The 26,819-nt window shown below is 38.3% G+C and overlaps 1 protein-coding gene across 1 annotated transcript; it reads right to left on the bottom strand.

Moving 5' to 3' along the window:
* VPS4B (vacuolar protein sorting 4 homolog B) lies at positions 1–25,766 on the bottom strand. Its single transcript, XM_081149830.1, has 11 exons — positions 24,954–25,766; positions 18,037–18,148; positions 16,678–16,834; positions 13,837–13,904; positions 10,504–10,623; positions 7,475–7,631; positions 6,927–7,075; positions 6,356–6,437; positions 5,216–5,435; positions 2,998–3,138; positions 1–1,585 (listed from the first exon to the last, which is right to left on the bottom strand). The coding sequence occupies exons 1-11, from the start codon at positions 24,978–24,980 to the stop codon at positions 1,484–1,486; spliced, it is 1,335 nt and encodes a 444-aa protein (XP_081005956.1). The 5' UTR covers positions 24,981–25,766; the 3' UTR covers positions 1–1,483.
* Positions 25,767–26,819: the final 1,053 nt, after the last annotated feature.

The raw sequence follows: 26,819 nt of genomic DNA, 5'->3' as shown, positions 1-26,819 counted from the left end.
CAGAAACTCAAACAGATTTAATAATTTTAAGTTATTTTTTGTATCTAATCAATGTAGATAATATTTTTTCCTATACAGAAGACCCCAAAATAAAGAAGCATATACAGAATATACACAATACTAGGTTATATCAATTTACTTCACATAAGAACAGCATGTTTTAGGCCTACGATTTCCATTTAATATGAAAAAAACAATCTGTACAAAGAACCCTAAGGCAACCATATAGCATAATATGTAAATGTGCAAATATACTTTAAAATGCAAGTCATTCCATAGCATTTGCAAGGTAGAGCTTTATAGTAATAAAGGCATCTACCTCATTGTAGCTAACTTAATAATCCTTTGCATGTATAGCCAGTGCAAATGTACAAGGCACAACTTAGTGTTGGTGCAAAAGTGTATACCCCCCCGATTTTTTATTTGAAAATATTAAAATAACATAGTGTCATGTCTGAATTTTATTATTGAATGAGACATCAGTTTATTTCTAAAGCTTCACAAAACATCATACTGACAACATGTGGGGCCAGGACACAGTTCCCTGAACTTAAAACAGTAAAAGACCCTTGCTACCCTATATTAAAAAAATTATATATATATATGTATGTATGTACACAGACACACCAACATCACACACAAGACACTTCCCATAATCCAAAGGGAAGCCATTCCTTTTAGCACAGGTTCCCATTACAGTATTTTATGGCAGAATTATTTTAAAAGGACATTATTTATTTACTGCTGGTTTAGGTTAATCTTGCTACAAAAAGCCACATTTGAAATAATTTTCTCCTTCAAGATAAAGACAGTACCTAATTTAGGAAGTCTTTTTCTTGACATTGCACAGTGAAAGGTGTTATTTAGTTAATACAAAAGCTTGCAGCTTTTAAAGAAATTATTTAAATCTACATGAAGAAAAACGTCAACCTACCAAAAAAAAAAATCCATGAACCTTGGCCAGAACATAATTCAAAATCTTCCAAGCCCAATCACAGTGAACTTTGCTGTTTTATTACCCATCCCTGAGAGTAAAGGTTCTATCATTAAAAATTTTTAATACAGTAAATAAATTTACATTGATGAAAATGCTGCTTAAGAATTTTTACAAAATATGAAATAAGCCCTATTTCATTACAGTAAAAAAAAGATAAATGTTCTTTACAAAGACCACTATTCATAAGAATTTAAAATATTTGTATTTCAATCAATTTTAATCATTTTTTTTACTGGGTAACTTCTGTTTTGCCATTCATGTATCACTCATTTCCTCAGAGCCCATTATTTCATAATTTTTGTTAATAAGAGCATTTAATTGGTAATAGAACAAAAATACATGTAAAACATAGAGGAACGCTGAAGTGAGATCTATGTTTCCCTGTGATAAAAGTGTTTTACTGGAAATAATCTGAATGCTGTCCAAGAAAGGCAAAAATGCCTGTCAGAAAGAACACTCATGGTAAACGTCTTCCTCGTCTTTGGTTTAGCCTTCTTGGCCAAAATCTTCAGAAAACTTCTTTAATTTCAGCAAGTCATGTTCATTGACTGTGGGTTTTGTGCTAGATAGTGACCGTAACATATCCGCCTGTCAGGGAAAGGAGGGAGGAGTGTTAGTAATAGCTTTAACCACTGCATTATCGTCACCATTACTGACTTTCAACTAAGGTGAGATCTGAATATTTGGAGTTTATCATAAGCTACTGACAATAAACTCTTAGTCTTCTAAAGGACAGCCCTGACCACGTTACTCCTCTGCACAGAAACTTTCAACTGCTCGCCTTGTCCTGGTCACAACCTTCAATAGCTCCTCATTACCCAGCAGAAAGAGTCAGTTCTCTTAGCCTGAGGGTCAGAACCCTCCAAAATATGCCCCCAATCTCTCTTCTGACCTTACTGGTTTTTTGCTTAAACAAGAGAGGGGTTTTCCCAGTGCAACTCAAAAAAATAGTTACTCACTTATATGAAACAGAGTACTATTAGTTAAGATAAAAATGGTAAGAAAATAGGCTAATATTAGGGTTTCGTTAAGTTCTAGGCTATGGCTTTGTCTCTCCTGTAAAATAGTCTGAAAGTGGTCAAAAGAACCAAGACTAATAAATCAAGGATTGAAACAAAAAATGGGTTTCTGAATAACTTCTCAGAGAAGTATTATGATTAACACAAATATATCTGTGTGTGTGTGTGTACACACTCATATATTTATATACATATATATGTTCACAGAGGTCTTTATATCTATGTCTACGTATCATGTAAAAGTTTCTCCCCTGGAAGTTACTGTTCATTCTGACATAAAGCTTTTTGAATATCTGTAACAGAAGCAGAAAATTTTAAAAACAGTGTTTATCAATAAGAAAGCATGAACATGACAAATATACCTTTTCAATCACAGTAAGTTCTCTAAAAAATGTATGCCTTACAAAATAAAGCCTTATGAATTATTTTAATTCCTTTAATATAAATACTAGAAATGTAATTTTTTATAAAAATTATTTCAGAATTTTTTTCAGCATTGCATTATTTAAACTTTCTATAAAGCCTTGAGAAGTAAAACAGAAAATACCATTATTAATATTATGATAGATGCATTAGAGTTTCTGAATGTTTTACCAAATATGAGATTCAGGGGAAAAATTTTTTCACCAATCCTATTTTTTAGTAAGTCTTGACTAATTTATGCAATATATATGAGCAGTTTGGTAATAATATCCCAACTATAAGACCTATAAAGTCAGAAACCTGTGTTTTTGAAAAATAGTTCACTTAAAATTAAATTTTCCTCAAAGCCTAAGAAAACATTTTAAAGATGATTACTTTTTATCTTTTAAGTTCAATTAATTTTTACACCTTTTTAACTGAGTAGATAGTATTAAATAAGCATGCCTGGTCATGCTAACATTTTCTAGCTAATTTTACATAACTGAAAATTTTTATCTTTGATAAATTACAAAGTATAATGTTTTAAAATTGTTCTTAAAATAAAACAAAATGTCAAACCATGGAAACAATTGGCTCCAAAAGTTTGTCCCCAGGGACATCCACCCATGTCATCTCAACGGCACCAGGGTCCCCGGGAGAACAGGGCGTTAACAGATCATCCACTATGTTGTTAGGATCAGCTCGTGAAGGTCCTCGAACCTGGAATAAAGAGTAATAGAGAATAGTTATCTGAACAAATTAAATATTAAGATTTAAGCGATTGCCAGGAAATTGGAAATATGCTACTATTTTATGTTTCATTAAAATGTTTACTTCTGAAAATAAATAGAAAAATATACAACAAAAAGTGATTATCTCTGGGTGATGGGATAGATTTTGCTTGATTGTAATTTTTTTCTTGATGCTTTTCTATATTTTGAAATTTCCTACAATGACTACAGGGAGAAATGAGTTAAGATTTAAAAAACAAAAACAGAAAAAAACCCCAAACAAAAAAAAAACAGCTATCTATGGCTAATATTTCTCTAACACTTACTGAGTGGTAATAATCCTTGAGACCAAAAATAGAAATACGTATTCTGTATTTAATATTGTCTGTCTTTCCTCACAAAAATTTCAGCTGCAGGGATTTTTGTGTTTTTTAACTGTTGTGCTTTGTGACTTACCTCTGGGCCCAGATTAGTACTTTTGATATTTGATAAACAGGCAAACTTGTTCTTGGTGACTGAGAGATGGGAGAAAGGATGGAGCGAGAGAGAGTTGTGCTGTAGTTGGTGATACAAAGGCCTAATGTTAAAAGTGACTGGGCAGCTTCACCCTTATTCCCAACGAGGGCCTGGCCTCAGGGTCGCCGAGGCTGTCCCTGATAGTATGCATTATAGAGAACTGAATGAAAAGCTCTGGGTAGGAAAGGAAATGGCAAAGGAATTTAAGAGAAAATACAATGGTTGTGGCAGAACTTGATCCTAAGTCTACTATACTTCTCCCAGCAATGAAACGGCAGAAGAAGGAGAGAGGAGTAACAGTTACTGGGCTATTAAGTACCATGACAGGCGTTTTAATATTACTTCATTTCACTCTCCCAACAGCGCTTTGAAGTAGTGTTACCATCCCTATTTTAGAGATGATGAAAGTGAACCTTAAATAGAGAATGTAGTAATTTGCTCAGGAAGATATAACAGATTGTGGAGTTAGGCTTCAAATTCAGGTTTTAATTCAAGGTCATCATTAAAATAATTTATTTTATTGTGGTATGTAAGAGACACACATATGCATCTTAATCATGATATATTAGTCTTGTCATATATTGCTGGGTTAAGTGTGCTAACAGTTTTTCAGGATTTTCACATCTCTGTTCATGAGTAACACTGGATACTGCTGTCCACAGCAGGAGGTCCAAATTACCTATACTGTTCCTTAAATTGGATACCCCAAGACCACAGGCTTTTTACCCAACTCTAACTCAACCGTCTATGCTGAACTTGCTCATACACACAAAACAGTGCCCGGGAGGGGCAGGAGAACAGAGTGATTGAGACTTCAGATTCGGAAGTGTTCCTTTCCTGGGGGGGATAAAAAAATCACACCTCTTGCCCCTCTAGTTGTACCTTGGCAAACTGTGTTACCCTCCAAGTCCCAGTTTAACCATGTTAACATCTATGCCTCAGATTAACTATCAAGGTGGCTGTATGCACCTCTTGTAGTTTGAGTGAAGATCCAATGAAACAGTAAAAGAACACGGTGCCAGCCTGTCGATATTTAAACAATACTGGCTATTATTTTCACTTTGTTAATGAGGTACAAATACACCAGACTCTGCTCTAGAATATTCTACTTACACAGAGCTAACTATACATTTAAGTTTCTACACTTACATCAAAATAATAAGTACTTTGAAAATCACTGCATAGAAAATTTTAGAATACTTTAGGACTATTAATAATGGCTACGTAATAAACAAACTATGGAAAAACTTCTGCTCTTTTTTATTTGCTACAGTATGTATTTTATTATTGGGGTGACACTGGTTAATAAGATTACGTAAGTTTCAAGTATACAATTCTATAATGCATCATCTGTGTACCATATTGTGTGTTCAGCACCCAAAGTCAAGTCTTCTTCAAGAACTTATTTTCAATGAAATGGAAGTATGTCTATTATGTAAATTCATTTATTATATAAAACTAAAACTTTCCTAAAATTCTTTGGAGACAAATCAATGATGGTCTTGAAATTTGTTTTAAAAAACATGAGATGATGGATAAAAGCTCCTTACCTTTTTAAAATGAGTGGCCGACTGTACTTTTCTCACAGGCTGCATAAGTGCATCCCGCACAATGACACTTATGTCTGCCCCTGAGTAACCCTCAGTTTTCTTGCCGAGCTCTCTGAAGTCTGTTTCTGTTAGAGTGTTCTGAGTAGTACCCAAGTGCAGTTTAAACATTGCAGCTCGCGCATGGGCCTCAGGCAGAGGAATATAAATTCGTTTCTCAAATCTTAAAATGAAAAACAAATTACATCAAGAATATTACTATATATATTTCATTTCAACTGAAAATTAGGATACTTTCAAGAAGAAACAAGATATTTAGATATTTTCATTTGTACAAAGTTAAGCGGAGTAAGTTAAATGGGCCCATATGTGTCAGAATTAAACATATATTTAGGTAAAGTGAAGGTAAAATGTCTAGGACATAAAACAATAAAACCAGAATAGCCAGCGAACTGGTTGAAATGGGTGAGTCTCACATGACTTTTGGGTTTTCTTGCCATAGTGTTTACATGTCTGGAATTCATGACATGACATGTCCTCCAGAACATGTCTTCTTGGTACCACATGGTAATCTAGCATACTGGCAAACCATCAAGTGGATGGGATAAAAGTGGCAAAAACCGAAGTGGTAATTTTTACGTGTAAAATTAAATGAATGAAATAGGGAACTGTGAAGCAGTAAAAATCATTAAAGTAGATGCCTTTCCTGTAGCTCAAGTTTCATCTGCAATTTAAAAATTACAGACATATTTTTTAACTGAAAATATATCTCGGTTATCATTCTTCAACTTGTGTGAGTGTCAATTTGCTAAAGTTTTAAACGAGGGTTCTTCATTGAAATATCAAACTACATTTGTAAATTTCTGAAGCATCAGTGCCTACTAAGCTTAATCAAAACTAAGAGTTAGGGGTTATCTTTCGCAACATGAAAGATTCCAGTGTGTGAAAATCTCGTATCTTCAAGATAGCAAACAAACAAACAGATGCCCGCCTCTCTTCTCCCAAGGCAGGGGACTGCAGGGTTAGGGCACATTAAAAAGATTCTGAAAACTCATCAGAATGACTCCTCACTGGAAAGAATGGGACTCTTACTCACTTGGCACATCTGTAGTTAGAAAAAAGATATTTACTGCGGCATCATACCTTCGCCTAATGGCAGAATCCAGAACCCAGGGTATATTTGTAGCTCCCAGAACCAAAATCCCCTCATTGTCCACACCAACACCTGCATCAAATAGGCAGTATTTTAAATAATTTGTTATTTTAGTGTTCATTAAACCTCATCTCTATGCCCTATCAACAACGTGATGCTTTAACACCAAAGTACCTCATCTTGAGAGTCTCTCTCTGAAAAAAACTGTACTGAATCAAATACCAAATTACAAAAAGATGATGCAAATATCCCAAGAGTCAAATCTCCTGGACTGTAGACAAATACTGTTAATATTCTTTTCAAAATAGTTGAGAGATTTCATTTCAAGTCTACGCATTCCTTTTACTGATACTGTTCCTTGTACAAGTGAATACGTGGGTCTCTTTAACGTTTATACCAGCAAGTCCTATAAGACGATTACAACTGGGTGAAAGACAATCAGAATGAAACACAGCATATGGAACAGTCTGTTAGAATGAACAAATTCTGCTTAAATTTTTTACATTACTGTTATAATAACGGTTATACAACAGGAGCTATTTTGGAAATCAGGGACACCACCTTGCATTTGAACTAGGAACTCCGTCTTAATTCTACGTGCGGCCTCGCTTTCATTTTCACTCCTTGAGCCACAGAGAGAATCGATCTCATCGATGAAGATAATGGAAGGTTTATTCTCTCTGGCAAGTTGGAATAAGTTCTTAACTAGCCTAAAAACAAATAGAAGCTTTCAGTTTCTAAAATACAGTACACAACATATGGCTTAATGAAAAGATGAAAACAAAACAATACACAGTATTACAGGAACTCTATAGATTCATTCATAGGCCCAATCATGTTTTGGTCCACAAAATAAGAATGCTACAACTAGATAATTCACTTTACAATTTACTAAACTATACATACATGTTATCTTTCCCCTACGAAATAAATTCCAAACTAGGGACTGACATGACAGAGAAATGAAACCTGTATTATGTCACTTCTCTGAATGTCTAATAATGATGAAAGAAATCCATTGCTTTATAGAGTGATATAGTGACTACCACGCAAAGAAAAACTAACAAAAGAAAAAAAGAAAAAAAAAAAGAAATCAATTTATTACTTACTTTTCACTTTCACCTAGCCATTTGGAAACAAGGTGGGAGGAATGTATTGAAAAGAATGTTGAGTTGTTTGCTTCTGTGGCTACAGCTTTGGCTAAATAGGACTTTCCTGTTCCAGGTGGCCCAAATAAGAGGATTCCCCGCCAAGGTGTTCTCTTGCCTGAAATTTGCATAAGAAAAATAACATGAGGATTTCAAGACTGTTGATTTAAGTTACCAGAGACATCCTCCATCCTGAAGAATACTGTGAAGAGGTTTTCACTCTAAAGCTATCAGTAGAAGAAAATACTTTTTAACAAATCAAAGTCAAGTCTTAAATGTATTTTATTTGCTCTTTTTAGAGACCACTGTCAAAAGTGAGCTTACATGAATATAATCCTTCAAACAGGAAGTTAATTTGCTTGCTCGCTCATTCATTCAACCACTTTGTACAGAAACCGCATGTGCAGACAGAGAACTAAGAATACAAAAGGATCTCTGCCCCCCACCGGCTCACAGACTAGTGCAGAAAAAGAGTTCAATTAAAAGGCACTTTTGACCATACACTGCGTATGCTGCTTGATATCAGAATATTGTCAGAGAGCCTCTGCCAAGTAGCTCAATTGGTTAGAGCATTGTCCCTACACACCAAGGTCTCAGGTTCAATCCCTAGTCAGGGCGCATACAAGAATCAACCAATGAATGCATAAACAAGTGGACAACAAATCAATGTTTTGCTAGCTCACTCTCCTCTCCCTTCCTCTCTAAAATCAATAAATAAAAATTAAAAAAAAATGTATTGTGAGAGAAACTATATCCACAAGGTAAAAGAAGCTGGAAAAACTTTCTTTTAAACATTTGTGACCTTTGGGGAAATGAAACTAACAGTTTGGTTGACCCTTGTGAAGTTCTGCTCAATTCTTGATTCTACAAGGAAGTGTGGGTTATTATTACAGGTAGCATACTCTCATTCAAATAGTTGGGTAATGACAAGGGGATTCTACCTTAAATAGTTTTCCCAAAATACAACATGTGAACAACTCCTTGTATCTCAATGTCCCTAAAGAGAAATTATGATGCTGCCTAAAAGAAATCAGGCTGTTACACCTGTCAATAAAGTATCAACTATACATTGAAAAACTGCTAAATGCAGATTGTGGATGGGTACATAGTGTCTGCATAAGAATGATATGCAGATAACTAATGGCAAAACTAAATATTGTTATATTTATTGTTTCAAAGGCCTCAACTTTACTTGAATTCTATTTTCCTATTTTAAATATCTGCAATTATAAGTCAGTGTTCCTTAACTGTGGTACATATACCATTTGTGGCATTTAAAGTGCTTTCAGGTGATACAGAAATACTTATTTAAATGATTATCTTTTTAATGTGTATTAGACAAACACTAATTATTCCATTTGTAGTAAACACAAAACAGTCTTCTAAAATAACAGTACTAAGTAAAATAAGTGAGATGATTTAAAAGTTCAAATACAGTCCGGCCAGTGTGGCTCAGCGGTGAGTATCGACCTAGGATCCAGGAGATCAAGGTTCGATTCCCGGTCAGGAACATGCCCGGGTTGTGGGCTTGATCCCCAGTGTGGGGCGTGCAGGAGGCGGCAGAACAATTACTCTCATCATTGATGTTTCTAACTCTCTCTCCTCCTCTCCCTTCCTTTCTCTGAAGTCAATAAAGACATATTTAAAAAAAAAAAGTTCAAATATGGGCAAAACACTCCATGGTGTTGGAGTTGAGAGTGATTACTGCTGGGCAGGAAAGAGGCAGGGGGGCTTCCGGGTTACAGGTAGCACTTTTTGATTTGGTTGATGATTACACAGGCATAGTTACTCTGTGATAATTTATGAAGCTGAACACTTATGGGCTTCTGCATGTCTCTGTATATTTATGCTGTGCTTTAATAAAGCTTTGCTCTAAAAGTTAATGGTTTAAAGAAAAATATTTTTTATATAATGGCACACACATACGAAAAAAATTCATGACGGTGATAAATAAATGACTCATGCTTGAGAAACACTGGTGTAAGTAATATAAAATGAAGTCAACTCAACTGTACCTGTACCTTTGTAGGATTATGATGTCAACTTTTATACTGCTAATTTCATATTCCTGAAGTTAGGTTGTAAGTCGTATCTTGAAGCCAGGCTGCCGACGGGGCCCACATGATCCTTGCTCTCTATCACTGCACTACACATCACCACTGTCCAGGCCTGTTCCGTTTGAGGTCAACACCACAGATTTGCTCTCTATATAAACCAGCTTGTTTTTAGAAGGAAAAAAACCACACCTCTGTGTCACTGTAAGACTGTGGGTATAGCCAAGTCACAAACACAGGTTAGCAGTGACAAAAAGGACAAGAAGGCATGGTGTGGCACAGACAAACCACCGAGTGCTGGAGCTGTAACTTCAACCACCCAGTTGGTGGGTTAACAGCACTCTCCTCACAGTGCCACGAGCTGTCCCTCCGCCACTAGGGGATAAGCACTGCATCTGAAAATAGTAAATAATCCCTACTCCTCTTTTTAAGAAATGGAAACACTCAAATAAAAACTAGTACATGTCTATTACAAAAAAAAAAAAAAAATTCAGATGTAAGTCAAAAGAAAAAGTAAAAACCACCCATCTTATTTATGTCTATCCGTCTACACCTACTTCTCAGCATGCATTTATTTAACAAACACGGAATCATACTATACAAATTTTATTACTTGCTTTTTGATCTTTATAATATGAGTGGATGTTCTCCCATGTTAACTATAATGTAGATCTAAACTTCTGGATGTAGATGTTCACTCTACTTGATGAGTGCACAGCATTCCACTGCATACTGATGATTGCCCTACTGGCTGACATTCAGATTGTTTTGCAGTATGTGTATTAAAGATGTGTATGTATATGGAATAAGTATCTATATATAAAGGCATATCACTGCCTTAGAATTTATTTAAGGTAATAACTCATGATGTGGTGACAAGAATTCAATGCGGTTTTGAAAAATCATCAAAAAAAAATTACTGAAAAGTCATCTCACCCGTAAAAAGATGAGGAAATTTAATAGGCAATATCACAGCCTCTTTAAGTGCTTCTTTGGCTCCTTCAAGACCAGCAACATCGCTCCATTTCACATCAGGTCGCTCCATAATAATGGCACCTACAAAACATTATGTCATCTTTAAATTGAGGACTATTTCATCATATTTAGAAGACAACATGAAATAATAATGTTAAAGAAATATATTATAAAATAGACCGGAAAAATTTTATGTATTAACAACTTTCTTGAAAGAGTGTGACGAGGAAGTAGCTGCGAGCAGGAAGTAGTAGGAGTCAGGAACCTGGGGTGGATGGCTAGATAACCCAGGGTAAAGTCACTTTCCTATGACTGCTTCCCCACTGTGAAATGAAAATACTATCATCTACCCAAACTACTAAGACAGGTTAGTGTAAGGGTCAGATGACATAATAAATATTAGAGTGCTTGGAAAAGCACCAAATATTACATTACAGCACTAATTCTGGAGTTTCAAAAGAGCTTGTTCAATGGGGGTTGAAATCTACTATTTCTCCTCTTAACCAAACAACAAAAAATGGTGATCTAATACTCTCCTTTAACCACAGAAAGAAAATACACCTAACAAATTTAACTTAAGATAGAGAGATAGATGGACAGACAGACAGAAGGGGTGGGAGGGGAGGGAGATAAAGGAGGGCGAGGAGGGGATGATGAAAGAGAGAGAGAGAAAAATGTCCTCTTGTAGATTTGCAATACTTTCCTGAGATTTGCAAAATTTTCTGTTTGGCTTCTAAACAGACCTATTTACAATCTTTCTATATTAACAAAGTTATTTAAAAACTTAGTTTCTGAACACCATATATTCAAAAGCCACAGCAATTGTCACAGTAAGAGTCCACAAAAGATTTCTTTCAATATAGCTATTGGCAAAACTTTTTAGTTTATCTTTCATCAAAGCTTTTCCAATTTTCCAGCATATAGAAATTGCTCATCTACAAACCACTAAGCAGCTTGTTCCTAAGTGACGTGTAATGTATAATAAAACACTACCACTTACACAATCTACTGCTTACCTATGAAATTAAGTTTCTGGGTATTTCTTCTCATTAGGAAATATCATCCATTATTCTAAGAGTAGCTATCCTCTGAAACTTCCCTGAATTATGAAAATCTTTAGCTATAGATTAAAATGAAATAAAACCATAAACACATCTTGCATTCTAAAGTTCAGACTGAGTATGAATTAAGAAAGCCAATTCACTTTTTCATCTCTATGTTCCACTCAGATTAGTAACCCTACATGGGGAAATAATGTACCTCATCAGATAGGATTTGAGTTAAACAAAAGTAAATTTACTTTATATATAAGCACCATTTGGTCAACTAAAGGTTTTTGCTATGAATTTTCTAAATACACATTAATCTTCACATTTAACTAACACTGTTTCTCTTAAAGTTCAAAGGTAATTTTGGAATGTTTAGTGATTAAAAAATAATAAAAGTAATATTAATCATTAGACATTGCTTAATGGTTTGTAAAATTAAACGGAGGGATGGATTACTGGAAAATAAAGGCCAAATAATCTGACTGTTTCCTGTTATATAATTTTACCCTGTCTTTGACTATCCAACTTATTATGCTAATTTGTTGTTTAACCTCAAAAAGTCAATGAATATCAAATTTAGCTAACAAAAACTCAAACCATAAACTCTTAATTTTATCAATCAAATATTACACTTAATGTCATAACCTAAAACAGAAGATTTAAAAGTTTCAGGAAAAAAGAGGAAAAAATATACATTACACAATATTTTATTATACATTATATTCTACAACTCGATCAGCAAACCATTCAATTAAAAGATGAGAAAAAAGGGCTCTCAGATATGAAAGACTAGGACTCACATTTCAGATTCTGCTTCATCCTGAAATTCTAAATAAATATCTTCATTTCAATGTCTTACACATTTCTATTTTTTATATATCTCTGGTCCTTATTTTGACTGATTTTTAAAGAAAAATTCCCAATTAAAAACTGAGTTGTATCTTTTCAAAATTAAAGATACAATCTGATTTTTACCTGGAGTGGGTGGGCAGGGCTGGAGAGAGGGGAAACAAACCAAATCCAAAAAAGACAGAGCGAAAAAAGCTTTCTGCCTTACAACTGAAATAAGGCCACTCGGGACGATCACTGGGTTGCGCCCAATCAAACTTACTAAGCACGAAGTGTGTTGTCCCCACTGCCACAGGCAGTGGTGCGGCAGTGGGAACTCAGTTCTGTCCTTGGACTACATCTACCATTGAAGTTCTAAGTATATAAAAATATCCTCATTAACTGTAGTGTTTTTAAGACACTATCCTTATACATCCCAGTGGAGTTGGTGAGACAGTTTTAATATTACCAAAATGAAGAGACTATCCACCATTCACGAACCCACCTGAGCCTATATAATGGAAATCTGTCCCAGTTATGCATTCTATTTGGCAAGATTCAAATGAACAAATACATAAATTTCAACTTGAAAAATCATCAGCTAACATTAAAAAACAATCCAATCTCAGTAACTAAAGAAACCAGCAATTAAATAGATTACTACATATAGAGCTACCATTTATTGAGTTCCTAGAATTTGTTAAATACCAGGCAGTTTTTTCATTGTCAGAAATCTTTTACTAGCCCTGAAAGGAAAATATTAATTTCGATTTTAGAACTGGGGTCTCAGATTGAGGTGTTAGGGAACTTGCCCAAGATTTAAGCCGCTGACCTGGGGTAGAATCCAAAATCTATGCTTCCTCCATCCTGCTACTAGACTACAGCTGAGGAGAACGAAAGAGTTTTCTTCTGCATGGAAGGCAAAAACGAACGTGGAAAGAGATAAATATAAGGCAGTGCTGAAATCAAATAAAAAAGCAGATGAGGGAGAATAGGTAGGAAACAGGAAATAAATCATCAATAAATAAGCAACAGCAATAAGCCAAGTGTAAGTCCTAATTCATTCTGCTCCTCTGACAGAAAATTTGAATACCCTCCGATTTGGTAGTGTGCTATTAGTCTAAAAGCTACCTTCTCTACTAGGGGGAAAGCAAGACAAAATGAAAGAGAGTAAGTCAACTGACAGGCTTTTTAAGGCAGCTAAAAAAACCAAACAATATTTTTACTGCATGGAAAAAAACCCATTAGAGACCCTAAAGAGAAAATCCTATGAAGACCAGCAAGTGACTACTGGGAACCAAAGCCAGTTCTTGAACCTCATTTAAATACGGGGTGGGAGGAAGCAATTAAAATAAGACAATACACTATGAGTTTTTTTAAATAAGAGAGTAAATTTAAAAATGAAATCTAAAGCAACCTTGAAGTTGATTCTGTAGTTTCTTTGCTTCAGGATCATCAGATTCTCCTTCCCCATCACTGTCATTCCTAATAAAAAGAATTTAACATATTCAAATGATGACTCATTGTATCAAAATAAGGCAAGAATGAAGAAAAGATTAACCTGAAATATTTGTAAGTGGCAAAATAAGAAATTCACATGAGAAGTTATGCTTATTTTATTACTTTTAAGAATATATTAAATAAACTATTAAGCAGGCATATTATCCATCAATATGGAATCACGAACAGAGAAGGGGCAAAAAGACCAGAATGAAGTCAGGAACTAGCTCCAAATTCCCATGACACACTTACGTATGTGGCTAATTCATAAATGCATGCCCCACACCTTATCCCACAAAAGATTTATGATGAATTACAGAAGAGCTGTAAACAACAATAAAAACACCAGAACCAGGCAAACTACATATTAGAGCAGGAAGCCATAACCAGGAGGAAAAGACCCAATATTCATTATTTAAAGTACAAAGGTCTATAACCCTTAGTCTGGGGGTTCCAAGGGATAAATGAAGCTTCTCATGAAAATAAACTGAGCCTAAGGAACAAGCACACCAACCAGACATTTCATAACTAAGAATTTATTGAGGAAATAATTTAAAATGAGTTCAAGGATTTGACTACAAGGATAATCATGCCACACTGCTCACAACAGGGAAAACAGACTAATGCATGTTCAATTACAGAAATCAGCAATGCACTGCAATTTTGACAAAACGAATATTGTACAAAGTTTGTTGGAAATATGTTCATGCTACATGTTGAGTGAAAAGGTGATAAAGCAAAAAATAGAGCAATATATCATTTTTAAAATATAAAATATAAAAACAGATAAAAAGCCTAACAGTGTTATCCCAAAATGGGATTGCTTTGGTTATCATAGGACTGCAAAGTGATTCACTTGACACTCAAGCCAACCTCCTTCTACCATGCTTTCTTGTACAATAAATGCCACACTGATAAACACTGCCTTTCCTAGGCTCCCTTGCAGCTAGGGCTTCACATGAAACTAGTTTCTCCAAGAAGGAAGCAAGCAACAGAAGTGGGGTTTGCATGCAAGGTTTACACCTGCAGGCAAAAGCACTGGCTCTGAGGAAGCTGTGGTGGAGGACTGAAACCCCACTCCCTGGCATCAGAAGTGCATGGCAGGAGAACTGACAGCAATGGGTCCCTGCCAAAACAACCCTGGTAGAGCTGGGCATTTCTCCTAGTGATATGGAATCCAGGCTTCATTCCCAGGCCCCCAAATTCTGTAAGGTAATCCACTATCATAAGTCCCTTTTGCTTAAATTAGTCAAAGTGGGTCCTGCTGTTCAATTCAGAGCTGGCATCCCCTTGCTAGGTAACCATCTGAGAGCATTACAGTGTCTTCAAGCAAGACCTGAAATGCCTCAACTCTCAGGGAGGAAAGGGCTTGTTTGCTGGGAAGGGAGTTTCAGGGAGAGTCGGGGGTCCAGGTTCTCGAAGTCAACCGAATTCTTCTCAACAGATTCACTTCAAGTTTGGAGTCCCAGTCTTCCAATAAATGTCCCACTTTTATATAAGAAAGCTGGTGAAAATGAATCTCTGCTGGAATTCAATAACCCACAAGATCAGTTGGGGTCTGTGTCAATGCTATAGCTGTACAATGTAAAATATCCTTCAGTATCACAGAAAATCCCTGGTTCCCTGACCATGAACAAAGAATATAAAACCTTGAGCTTAAAATTTTCTTCAAACTCTCTCGTGTAGTTTGAAGCTGCTGGTTAACTCTACTTTTATATTGCTCACGTCCTTCAAACTGGCCTATGGTAGTAGCCACCAAGCCCTCACAGCACTGTCTTCCAGGTGCTCCATTCCTGGTGACCACAAGGGACTGGCTAAGTAGCTTGTGCCACTGCACTCCATGAAGTATGAATATCACATCCTCTAAAGCTAATCAGAACTTCCTGTCTTCAAACCCAATAAGCCAGATAACCCCATCCCAGAATCTCATTTTCTTAGAGCGTGTTGTCATCTGGAACCACTTCTGGCACCAATTAACAAAATGGTCAGAGGATCTGTGTAGAATATGTTCCCACTGCTCAGCACAGAGTTTGGCACCAACATACTGAATAATAAACTTTACATCTGTAAATGATACATCTCCCATCTGGGAAGACATTGCAAAATTGGGTTTAGATGTTTATAAATTATGCTGTGTTGATTTCTTTACAATGACAAAATAAAAGCAAATCTAAAGCAAATTAACATAAAAAAACTTTACATAAGTATCCAAAAAATTATTCACATTATTGGAGTCATTTTTTATTTTGTCCATGTGGTTAGTAGAGACTAAGAGTCAATACTACTAATCAAAGATTTAATTCACAGATCATTCCTATAACTTTAAACTTCAATGTTACATAATGGCCAGACAGTAAAGAACTGAGTACCATTCCTACAAATGTTTTCTCCTACTACTACCAAGTGGTCATGGAGGGTCATTTGAGATATATCATACCCTAAGCTTGGTAAAGTAGGAATTGGGAAACTTCTTCCGTAAAGGGCCAGACAGTGAATATTTTAGGTTTTGTGGGTCAATCTCTGTTTCAACTATTCAATCTTATTGGTACAGCACAAAAGCAGCCATAGACAATGGATAAATGAATGGGTGAGGCTCTGTTTCAATAAAACTTTATTTACAAAAACAGGCTGCAGGTTTGTCCCATGAGTCATTGTTGGGCCAACACCTAGTTTAAATGAAAGAAATTTATTTCACAAATAAAATTTAAGTTTATCTTTTAATTAGATACAATAAAATCTAATGCTCTAAAATACATACCCCTTCTCATCGGCTGGACTCGGCTGCCCCTCTTTCACTGGCTTCTGTGGTTTTTTCTCTTTCTTTTTCAGGTATTCCTTTAGCTTTTCTGCTCTATCAAGATATTCTGTACACTTTGCCCTGATACTCTGCTTGGCCTTATCACCCTGTGCTTCATCTATTAAAGGAAAATGAGAGAGATTTCTCCATTAGTGTTCTATCCAGACATGTTTAAGCTCTTAAATATACTTTTAAACAAGCAAAATCTATTTTAGGGGAGGAAGATCATCTCTAGTTCATTGTAACCAAGGATTATCAATCTTCTCAGCAAGGTCAGAGACCAAAAGTGGGTTTGAGTCAGAAAGACATCTGAGCAAGGCACTAAGATAATTTAAGTTAATGTTGGATAGCAAGAAATCATTTAACATTCTGCGGGTTTCATACACTTCCCTTACATTTTGTGCAGATAGCTGAAAGCTGCTTATCTCACATAAAACCAATTATAAGACAAAAAGATATAAAGCAAGGTTAACCATTTCCATTAATGTCTACATAAGCTTTATGTCAAGAGTATGAACAGTGACAGAAATCCCACATATTATGTGTACCATCAATGTAGTAATTATACCACACACAGGCAGGCCTCTGTGAAAGTTACCTGGAAAGTAGACTTCAGCAATATACGCAATTTATACACAGTGCACGGGATTAGCCCCACATCTTATGTTACAACTCATTCTTAGTTTCACTTTAATTTGACAGAAAAATCTCAGGTTAAATGGGAAGCTCAAAGGAAAATGCTAAATTATCCAACTGCTAAAGTTTTTATTTAAAAGTAACTTGAAGTTTACCAGGAAGATAGATTTTCTAACATCTTATTTCACCTATGTTCAGCATTAGGTTTAAGATACATGAAAGCAAGAGTTTTTACCCATTTTTCCCTCACTGCTGGGTCCCAGTGCCTAGAACAGTGCCTGGCACATGGTGAGCATCCAATATTTGGAAAATACATGGAAAAAAAATATGTTTCCCAACCTGTTTTTAAAACAGAGTATTTTCAAAGAGATGCTTGGACAATGAGAAGGTTCAGATTACATAATCTGGGTACATTAAAATAAAAACTTACTTCCATTGACTGTATGACATTTTCATATGTTCGAGTATGCAAAGTATAACTATAATAGCTGTGCATTTTTGTTAGCTGAGTACCTAAAACCTGTCTAGATGCATACTAGAAAGCTAGTGGGATATATATATATATATATATATATATTTGCAAATTGATGGTTTAAAATTTTCCGACATTATATTACAATTTTCATAAATAGAATACATTTTTCTTTTAGTGTTCTTAAATAAAAAAGCAAACTGTGGCCTTACATTTAACTACGTGGAGAAAATACTGCACAGCATGTTGGTAGAGTTGAAAGGCTTCCTCATAGTTTCCAGCTTTGTCTTCCTGGGCTGCTTTGCTAGCAAGATCTATCGCTTTCTGTTTGAAAAGAAGAAAAATCATACCAACAAAATCATACCATCGAAATCAAAGCATAAGTTTGAAGTAAATAATCATACGGAAAGTTTAAAAAATAAAAACAACCTTGAAACAATCTATCTTCTTTTCTAAATCACAATAACATTTTATTATAAATTGTAGCTATTTATAAAATGCAAATTAAATGTTATATGGGTAAATGCTATCTGTATACAAGTTTATCTAGTACCAATCACTCAGATTCTCATATAATTTGCACTCAACAAAAGTCAAGCTTAGAGCTAGTACAGAATAATAAAGAAAGAATCTAAAATTCAAATTAAAAAGCACTTAGGGAAATCCTCAAAATCAAATACTTCTTTATCTAAAACATGTAACAGTCAAATGTAAACGGGTAAAACCCCTTCAGAAGCAACAGGCCAATGAAGCATCAAGAGTCAAAAAAATACCTGTCTTTAACCTAGTAATTCACTAAAACGGTAACTGAGCAAAGACAGTAACCAGAAAGGTCTTTTAAAAAAAAACAACAAACCTCGGTAAATAAAATTTTAAACAGCACAAAGATGCCACACGATGGAAAATTATAGAATCATTCAATAATATTAAGGAACATTTGTAATAATGTGGAATATATTTATAATGAAAGATTTTGGAAAGATACAATTTTTACATGTAGCACAAATGCAACTATTTGAAACAGAAAAAAAAAAAAGCACAGGAAAAAAGATGGGAAGGAAATTTAACAGAACTTATCTTTGATAAGACTTAATTTTTTCATTTTCTACTTCCACATCTTCTAAAAATGTCCATAACGTACACAGACTTTTGAAGTATTTAGGAAAAAACTCCCAGAAATAAATCTATACAAATACATCCAACTGAGTGATAACAATGCAAAAGCAAGCAAATGGCAGAACAACAGGCTTTTTAAGAAATAGTGTGAGAGCAACTGAATATCCATAAGTGCACACTAGAGAGAGACAGACAGACAGACACGCAGAGAGAGGTGGGGGGAGAGAGCTAGAACTTCAACCTAAACCCCATACTTCATACAAAAATTAACTCAAAATGTATTATGGACTTAAGTAAAAAATGTAAAATTATAAAATCTTAGTTCTTAGACTTGACACCAAAAGCACAATATATAAAAGAATAAATTTTTTCATAAACTTAAAAACCTTTGGTCTATAAAGGATCCTGTTAAAAGAATCACAAAACAAGCTACAGACTGGGAGAAATATTTGCAAACCACATACCCAACAAAAGACCAGTATTCATAATATATAAAAAACTCTAAAAACTCAACAGTTAAAAAAAGAATTCAAGTAGAAAATGGGCTAAAGATATGAATAGACAATTCACCAAAGAGGATGTGTAGATATAAGCACATAAAAAGGTGTTCAACATCATTAACCATTAGGGAAATGCAAATTAAAACCACAATGAGATGTCACTACACATCTATCAGAATAGCTAAAATAAAAAATAGTGATAATACCAAATGGTGGTGAAGAAACAGAGAGACTGGTGGTGAGGACAGGTGGTGAGGATAGAGAGAAATTGACCACACATATACTACAGGTAGGATATAAAACAATACAGCCACTCTAGGAAACTGGTTGGTTTGTTTTCTACAAATCTGAACATGCAACTCCCATATGAACCAGCAATGCACTTATGGGCAGTAATTTCAGAGAAATGAAGACTTAAGTTCACACAGAAACTTGTACATGGATGTACCAGATCCATCAATGATTGCATGGTAAACAAACTGTGGTACATCCATACCATGGAGTATTACTCAGTACCGAAAAGGAATGAATACTGATACAGGGATGGTGGGGTGCGGGTCCCGGTTCGATTCCGTCAGGGCAAGTGCCCAGGTTGCAGGTTGGATCCCCAGTAGGTAGCTGATCAACGATTCTCTCATCATTGATGTTTCTATCTCTCTCCCTCTCTTTGGAATCAATAAAGACATACAGTGGTACCTCGGTTTTCGAATGTAATCCGTTCCAGAAGACCGTTCGAGTTCTGAAACGTTTGAAAACCGAGGGATCAACAGCAGACAGCTAGGCTTCAGGATCTTGCCCTCAGTGGACCCTGTGTGGCATGTTCGACTTCTGCGGTGTGTTGAAAACTGAAGCATTTACTTCCAGGTTTACAGCCTTTGTAAACCGAAATGTTCGTCAACGGAGACATTCGAAAACTGAGGTACCACTGTACCTTAAATAAATAAATAAATAGGGCTCTCTAATGATGATAGATCCAAAGGCTGGTTCCATCTTCATCGTGATCTCCTGACAATATTCTGCGATATCACTCCCTTCCTGAACACGGCCCTCTGCTGAACTCTGGAGCACCACCCTCCCAGTCTTTCTCCACCACTCTGAAGCTCCTGCTCAGTCTCCTTTGACTCTTCTTCTGGCACACGATGCTGAAATATTAGGGTTCCTCAGAGTTTGGGCAGGGGGCTCATTTCTTTCTTTCTTTCTTTTTTTAAATGTCTTCATTAATTTCAGAGAGAGGAAAGGAGAGGGAGAGAGAAACATCAATGAGAGTCATTGATCGGCTGTCTCCTGCACACCCACCCCCTGCTGGGGATCGAGCACACAACCCGGGCATGTGCCCTGACTGGGAATCAAACCCTGATCTCCTGGATCCTAGGTCGATGCTCAACCACTGAGCCATGCCCGGCCGGGTTCCTTTCTTTCTGATTACTCCCTATGTAATGTTTTTGATCATTTAAGCTGATTATCTGTATGCTGGTGACTTCCAAATTTATTCCGTTTTAAAACACATCTCATTTCTGTTTAAAATCATTCCAGTGGCTTGTTCCTGTACATGCGGGTTTTGTTTTGTTTCTGCCTGTCCTCTCCCACTAGAATATAAACTCCATGAGGATGGGAGTTATGACTACTGATTTCACTCTCATAATCCGGAGTTTAGCACAGAGGCTGGCATGAGACTGAATGGATACATTACCCCAGGATGAGTCAGGATCCAGTCATCAATACTGAAGTACAGGCTTGGGAACATCTGGGAGTACTATTTTCAGATTAAGAGACCATGACGCGTCCACACTAGAAAACCCTGGGAAACTGGGCAAATTCTAGAATCACCTATCTCAAGAGGAAAGATGTCCCAGCCCCTGTGTGTCAAGGCTAATTCTTTTCCCTGTGTTCTTGAGCCCATCCCCACCTTCCTTCTATGACATTTATTCCACCCAATTATATGCCACTCTACTGTTCACCCCAACTGAACCGTTCCCTTTTGCCTTCTTCAGCATAAAAATGTATGTAAATCCGACCTTAGACTCATGTCTGCAAACACAGACTAAAACACACCAGCTCTCCCCAGTTCTAGGTTTCTCTCTAGCTACCATCTTCTATCTTTTCATCTCCACAGCAAAGTCCAAAGAGAACCTGAGGTTCATCTCCATTTCTCAATTCCTCCCACATCAATGCTTCCTGCTCCCCGACTGCCAAATCTCTCAACTGCCAATCTCACTCTTAGCAGCATTTAACCCTAGTAACAGACCTCTGGACATGGCCTCCTCCTCTGACTCTCACAGCACCATTTGCTCTTGGTTTTACTTGACTATATAATGATTCTTTTTCAGGATCCCCTTCCTCTCTCCTTAGAAGCTGATATTCCCCAGGATTTCTATCCTGGTCCTTGCTTTTCCTCATTCTATAAACTCTGTAAGATGCCCACAACCTCTGCTACCATCTGCATGCTAGTAACTCCCAAATCCTTATTTCCAGACCAGCTCTCTCTCTCTAGTTCTGCAAGTACACATCCAACTGCTCAATGGACATTTCCTCCTGACTGTCCCCACATGCATTTCAAACTTAAGGAGTTCAGGCTCCAAATATGCCCCTTGTCTTGTAATCCCAGAACCAATTCCTACCCACGCAGACATCCAATCCAGGAATCTAGAAGAAAACTCAGACTCCTCCCTCCCTTTCTGAATGCAGATCCAAGCCTGACTATTCTTTGTCCTCAACTGTATCTGACCAATCCTTTCTTCTTTATTTTAACTGGGACTACACTACTTTGGGTGGCACCATCTCCCATCACACAAAACCCTGCCTTACTGGCTCCCTGCTTGAGGCTTGCTACCAGTCAAGTTGTCCCCTGTACACGACAGTTTCATTCTAAAACAAAAACCTGAGCATATTACTGTCTATGACTCCCCATCTAGACGTGGATGAGGATCAGTCATCTATGTGACATGTCCTACCTAGGCCCATCCTCCCACCTTGCACTCAGTTCAGTCATACCAAGCTACGGGGACAACTGAGACAACCCAGACTTCATGCCTTGGTGTATTCTTCACCTGGAATACCTGATCCCACTGTCTGCCTGTCTCCCACATGACCCAGCACAGTCATGGTCCTCCTGCTGCAAAGCCCTTCCAAGCACCCTCAGGTGACCTAGTCCTGTGCTTCCTCCAGATTTCCACTGCCTCCTAGAGAGATTTCCAATAATCACACAATATCCTATTAATCACTTTACATGTTTGTTTTCATATCAAAATATAAGCCCTTTAAAGTCAAGAATGATATAGTTATTTTATGATACCCCAAGACTTAGAAAAATGTATGGCATAGTTTACACTCCAAAAAATATTCAGGCCTGAGTAAACTTTGAGCTCTTTGCATACTGCATTACTTCCAATTTCTCCCAAACCTCTCCAAAGTTTATTACACTTATAGACTAAGGATGTGTTGTTTTTCTCTGCCTGGAATGAGTTCCACTTTCTTGTCTAAGGATGCATAATCCTATAGTGAAAAAAGCACAAACTTGTAAGCAGACAGGCCTGGATTCAAAACTATCTTCAACATTAATTAACCATATGTCTTTGGGAAAATTTAACCTTACTATGCTTTTGCTTCTTACACTGTAAAACTGGAATAATATTCCCCTTGAAGAGCTGTTTTGAGGATTAATGAGATCAAATCAACCACCAAGTAGACAATTAGTGTCAATACCTTTCACTTGATCTAAGCTCACAATGATCTCCTCTGTGGACTGTTACTCATTTGCCCTGGAAGTGTAAGACACCCTTCTTTTCGGCCCTGCCACACTAACCTCCAATTCTATTATAGCATTCAATGTATTACTTTATAATTTTTTATTTTTAATTATCTGCATTCCTCCATTAGATTATAAGTACATGGCTATGGAGATATTTGCCTTGTTTGGTGGGAAAGTTATTTGAGTATTTTTTATTTACATGTTCTAGGTTAGAAGGTTGAAAAGTATGAATGAGAAAGCGCATCTGTGAAACCACCACTAATAAAATAACTCAGTATCTCTCCCTGTTTAACAGTAAGCCTATAATGTGGGTCAATCTGTAGCTGACTCAAGAACATCCAACAATCCAACTCAAATATAATGCAAACTGGTTATAAAGTGAAACCTCAAATCTTCCAAAAGGACATCAATAAATTGATTAAAGGCATGTAGAATGCCGGAGTCACATGCAAGGTCTGACAAATAAAGACCTGGTGGAATGAAACTGCTTAACTGGGAAACCACAAAGGATGATGGCGAGATGAGCATTTCAAAAGAAATGGCCTTTGATACTCACAGGAACAATACTTTCATCAAATGACCAATATTTTTTCCCCAAGTACATTTACTAGGAGATCCTCTGTGAATGGGACTACAAAAGACTATCCTTAAGTGAAGATTGTTGTATTTCAGTTTAATACAATCTTGTTGGAAAAGATACACAAATCTACATGTGACTTATTCTTTATTCTAAGAAGTCATTGTTGTAATTTTAATATCTTGTGAAAGATACATTTTCGGTCCATAATCTTTTCAGTCCATTTTCAAGATCAAAGTCCCAAGCAAACCTCTTCCCCCTCCACTCCTTTTTTGTGAAATTTTGGTCTCCATTTAAATGGGTCCACTTTCAGAGGTCCTTCTTCAGGATCAATGATCCTGAGTTAAGTAGTTTCTCCATTATCCTTGGTGCCTGTACCAGGCGCTCAATAAATGCCCATTCAACCAACTACGGCAAGACCAAGGCAAGGATTCAATATAAGTATTTCACTCTACTCTTTTGTCCCAAACTGACCTGGCAGACGGGGCTTCCTCCAGGCGAAGCCACATTCCAAACCCCACTGAAGCCCCAGATCCATTCTGATGGGAGACACTTTCCGAAATTTCTCAATGTCCACTCCACAGAAGTCTAACGATTAAGTCTAAAATTTTAGTATTCCGTGATTTATGTACAAAATACCGTGCTCACTGCGGTGGGAGTGGGGGAGTGGAGCCACAAAGTAATTAAAAAGCATCCCCTGATCTTATATACTACATTCTGGGAGTCATGGGAAAGTGCACACAACTGCATATGATCAATGAATCCACGGATTCTTCAGAGTCCAAGGCTGTTCTCACGTTTCTGTTCACTTGGCAGCTGGAAGAGAAGGGCTCTGCCGTACCAGCTTGAGAACTAAGACCACCCTGTTTTCAACTGGTCCAGAGCAGTGCTTTGCAAAAACATTATGTACTTTCCACTCTCTGACACTGAAGCGTCTGTTCACGGCTCTGCCCGGTTCGATTCAAATTCGGCTAGTCTGAAGGAAAAATATTAAAGCCTCAACCTAAGTCAAAGGTCTCAGAAAGCCATGGGCTGGGAGACCCCGGAAGCGGGCGGAAAGCACCGGACTCGCCCACCGGCGGCTGGGCGCCGCCCTCCTCCACCCCGCACTGGGGGCGCGGCCGCCGCCTCCCTCCTCCCGCCCCCCGCCCCGCGCCTCCCGTCCAGAGGGAGGGAGAACAGTGATACCTGGAGGTTGGGCGAGGTGGACGCCATGGCGGAGATCCGAGGCGGTTCCCTGGGGAGGAGCGAGGGCACAGGACCAACAGCGGCGACGTTGAGTCGCGCCCGGTGTAGCCCCCAGTGCGCGCAGGCTGGCGACTCTCCGACCCCCAGCAGCGGCCTCCCTTCTGGAATTTGTTCCAAAACAACGCAGAGCCCCAACAGCGGCCAGACCCTCCTTACAAAACTTCCGCAATCCCGAGCTCCTCCGGGCTCTCGTCCCGCCTCTGGTCCCCAGCCGTTCCGCTTACGTCATCAGCACGCGCACTGCCTAGTTCTCAGTCATCCAGCTCTCGCCTCAGCCCGGGGCATCGCGAGACCGGGAGAGGACTCCCTGCCACCCGCGGAGCTTGGGCGGAAGTCAGGCTGGGCGCGGCGCAGCGCAGGGCAGCTCCGGCTTGGGGTCCGGGCGGGAACAATTCTCTTTTCTTCTTTGCCCGGGAGTTTTACGCTTTAGGATGAGCTCTTGGCTCTGGCTCCGTTCGCTCCCCATCGTGGAACATGCTTTTGTCTCTAAAGCTTTGAGTTGAAAAAAAATCATCCGGTCTTCCAAGACCCACCGGTTGTGGGCTTTGGGTCCCTTACCTGCCTCATTTATTCTGTCGCCTCCTCTGCAAAACGGGGGTGATCGTAGCTCCCACCTCAGGTTGCGAAGCGTGCTGGCCGCGCTCAGGGGGGCGGGACCCTGAGCATGGAGCTCGGGGCGCCGGGGGCGCGCCCACCTCACCTTCACCCCACAGGCATTCGCCAGGTGCTCGGAGGCATGACGTCATGCTGCCCGGAGGCATGACGTCATGCTGTCCTGGGAGCCCGCAGCCTGGGGAGCTTGAGTCTTGTGAAACTGGGGGATCAGCTGCTGTTTATACAACAACAAGGTTAATAGCTGGGCAGGTTAAGGGCTTTGCATGAGATCCTGTAAGTGAGGGGTAGGGCAGGGCCAAATCAGACCTTTCCTGCGCCTCGCTGTTGTTCGCAGGCACAGTCCTCCTTTTCTCCTCCCCTCCCGGCTGAGGGGGTTCCGAGCGAGTCGCCCGGTGCGTCTCAGCGGCGCCGGCGGACTGAGCTGCGGCGCCCTGAGTCGCAGGCTCGGGGGAACCTCCGCGCCTCCTTTGCCTGGAAGAGCTTGAAGCGGGGCCTGGCCCGTAAGAAGCAATTACTGGAGATAACGTGTTTTGATCTCTCTGTAGGGCAGGACGTACTTCTATTTACTAAACATCTGCTGGCTTTACCCTTTGAATCTCATAACTTCTGGCTCAGCATGTCAGGTATGCTCCAGGTCCCTTCTGTCTCTGAGCCTCCCCCGGGGAGTTGGTGGGTCCCTGACTCTCAGGTGAGCAGGGTTCCCATACGGATCTGTTTGGTTATTAGAGCATCCAGAAGAACCTTGAGGGTCAAGGACATGTTCTTCCTCCCCCACAGAAGCTCCAGGTGTTGGGGGCAGAGACGTGGGTCCTGCCCTGGGGCCCGTGATTGTTAGCTATGGTTATAAGAAATATTAATCATTAATCTGGTGACTGTGATTGTTCTAATTAGAAAAAGCACTTTCTAACCTGGCTGGGAGTTGTGCGCTCCCGGGGACATTCGGGGTGTGATCTATTCTCCTGAACTGCCTATCGCTGTGGAACGATTAACAACCTTGTTCCCAGAACAAAGGGGTCCCCGAGGCGCCTGCCCTTTCGCCTCCCTCCCAGCCCACATTTCCTGTGACCTGTAAACCCTTATACTCATGGCTTGTTCCTTTTGCTCACTTCCCCGTGTAATCTTTGTCCTTCTACCCAATATAAAGAACTGGCGTGTGAGGGGCCCATGGAGCAGATTTTATGCGGACAAATC

This window comes from Miniopterus schreibersii, assembly GCF_964146895.1.
Source record: "Miniopterus schreibersii genome assembly, chromosome: 10".
Taxonomy (NCBI): domain Eukaryota; kingdom Metazoa; phylum Chordata; class Mammalia; order Chiroptera; family Miniopteridae; genus Miniopterus; species Miniopterus schreibersii.
This window is presented reverse-complemented; position numbering and strand designations above follow the sequence as displayed.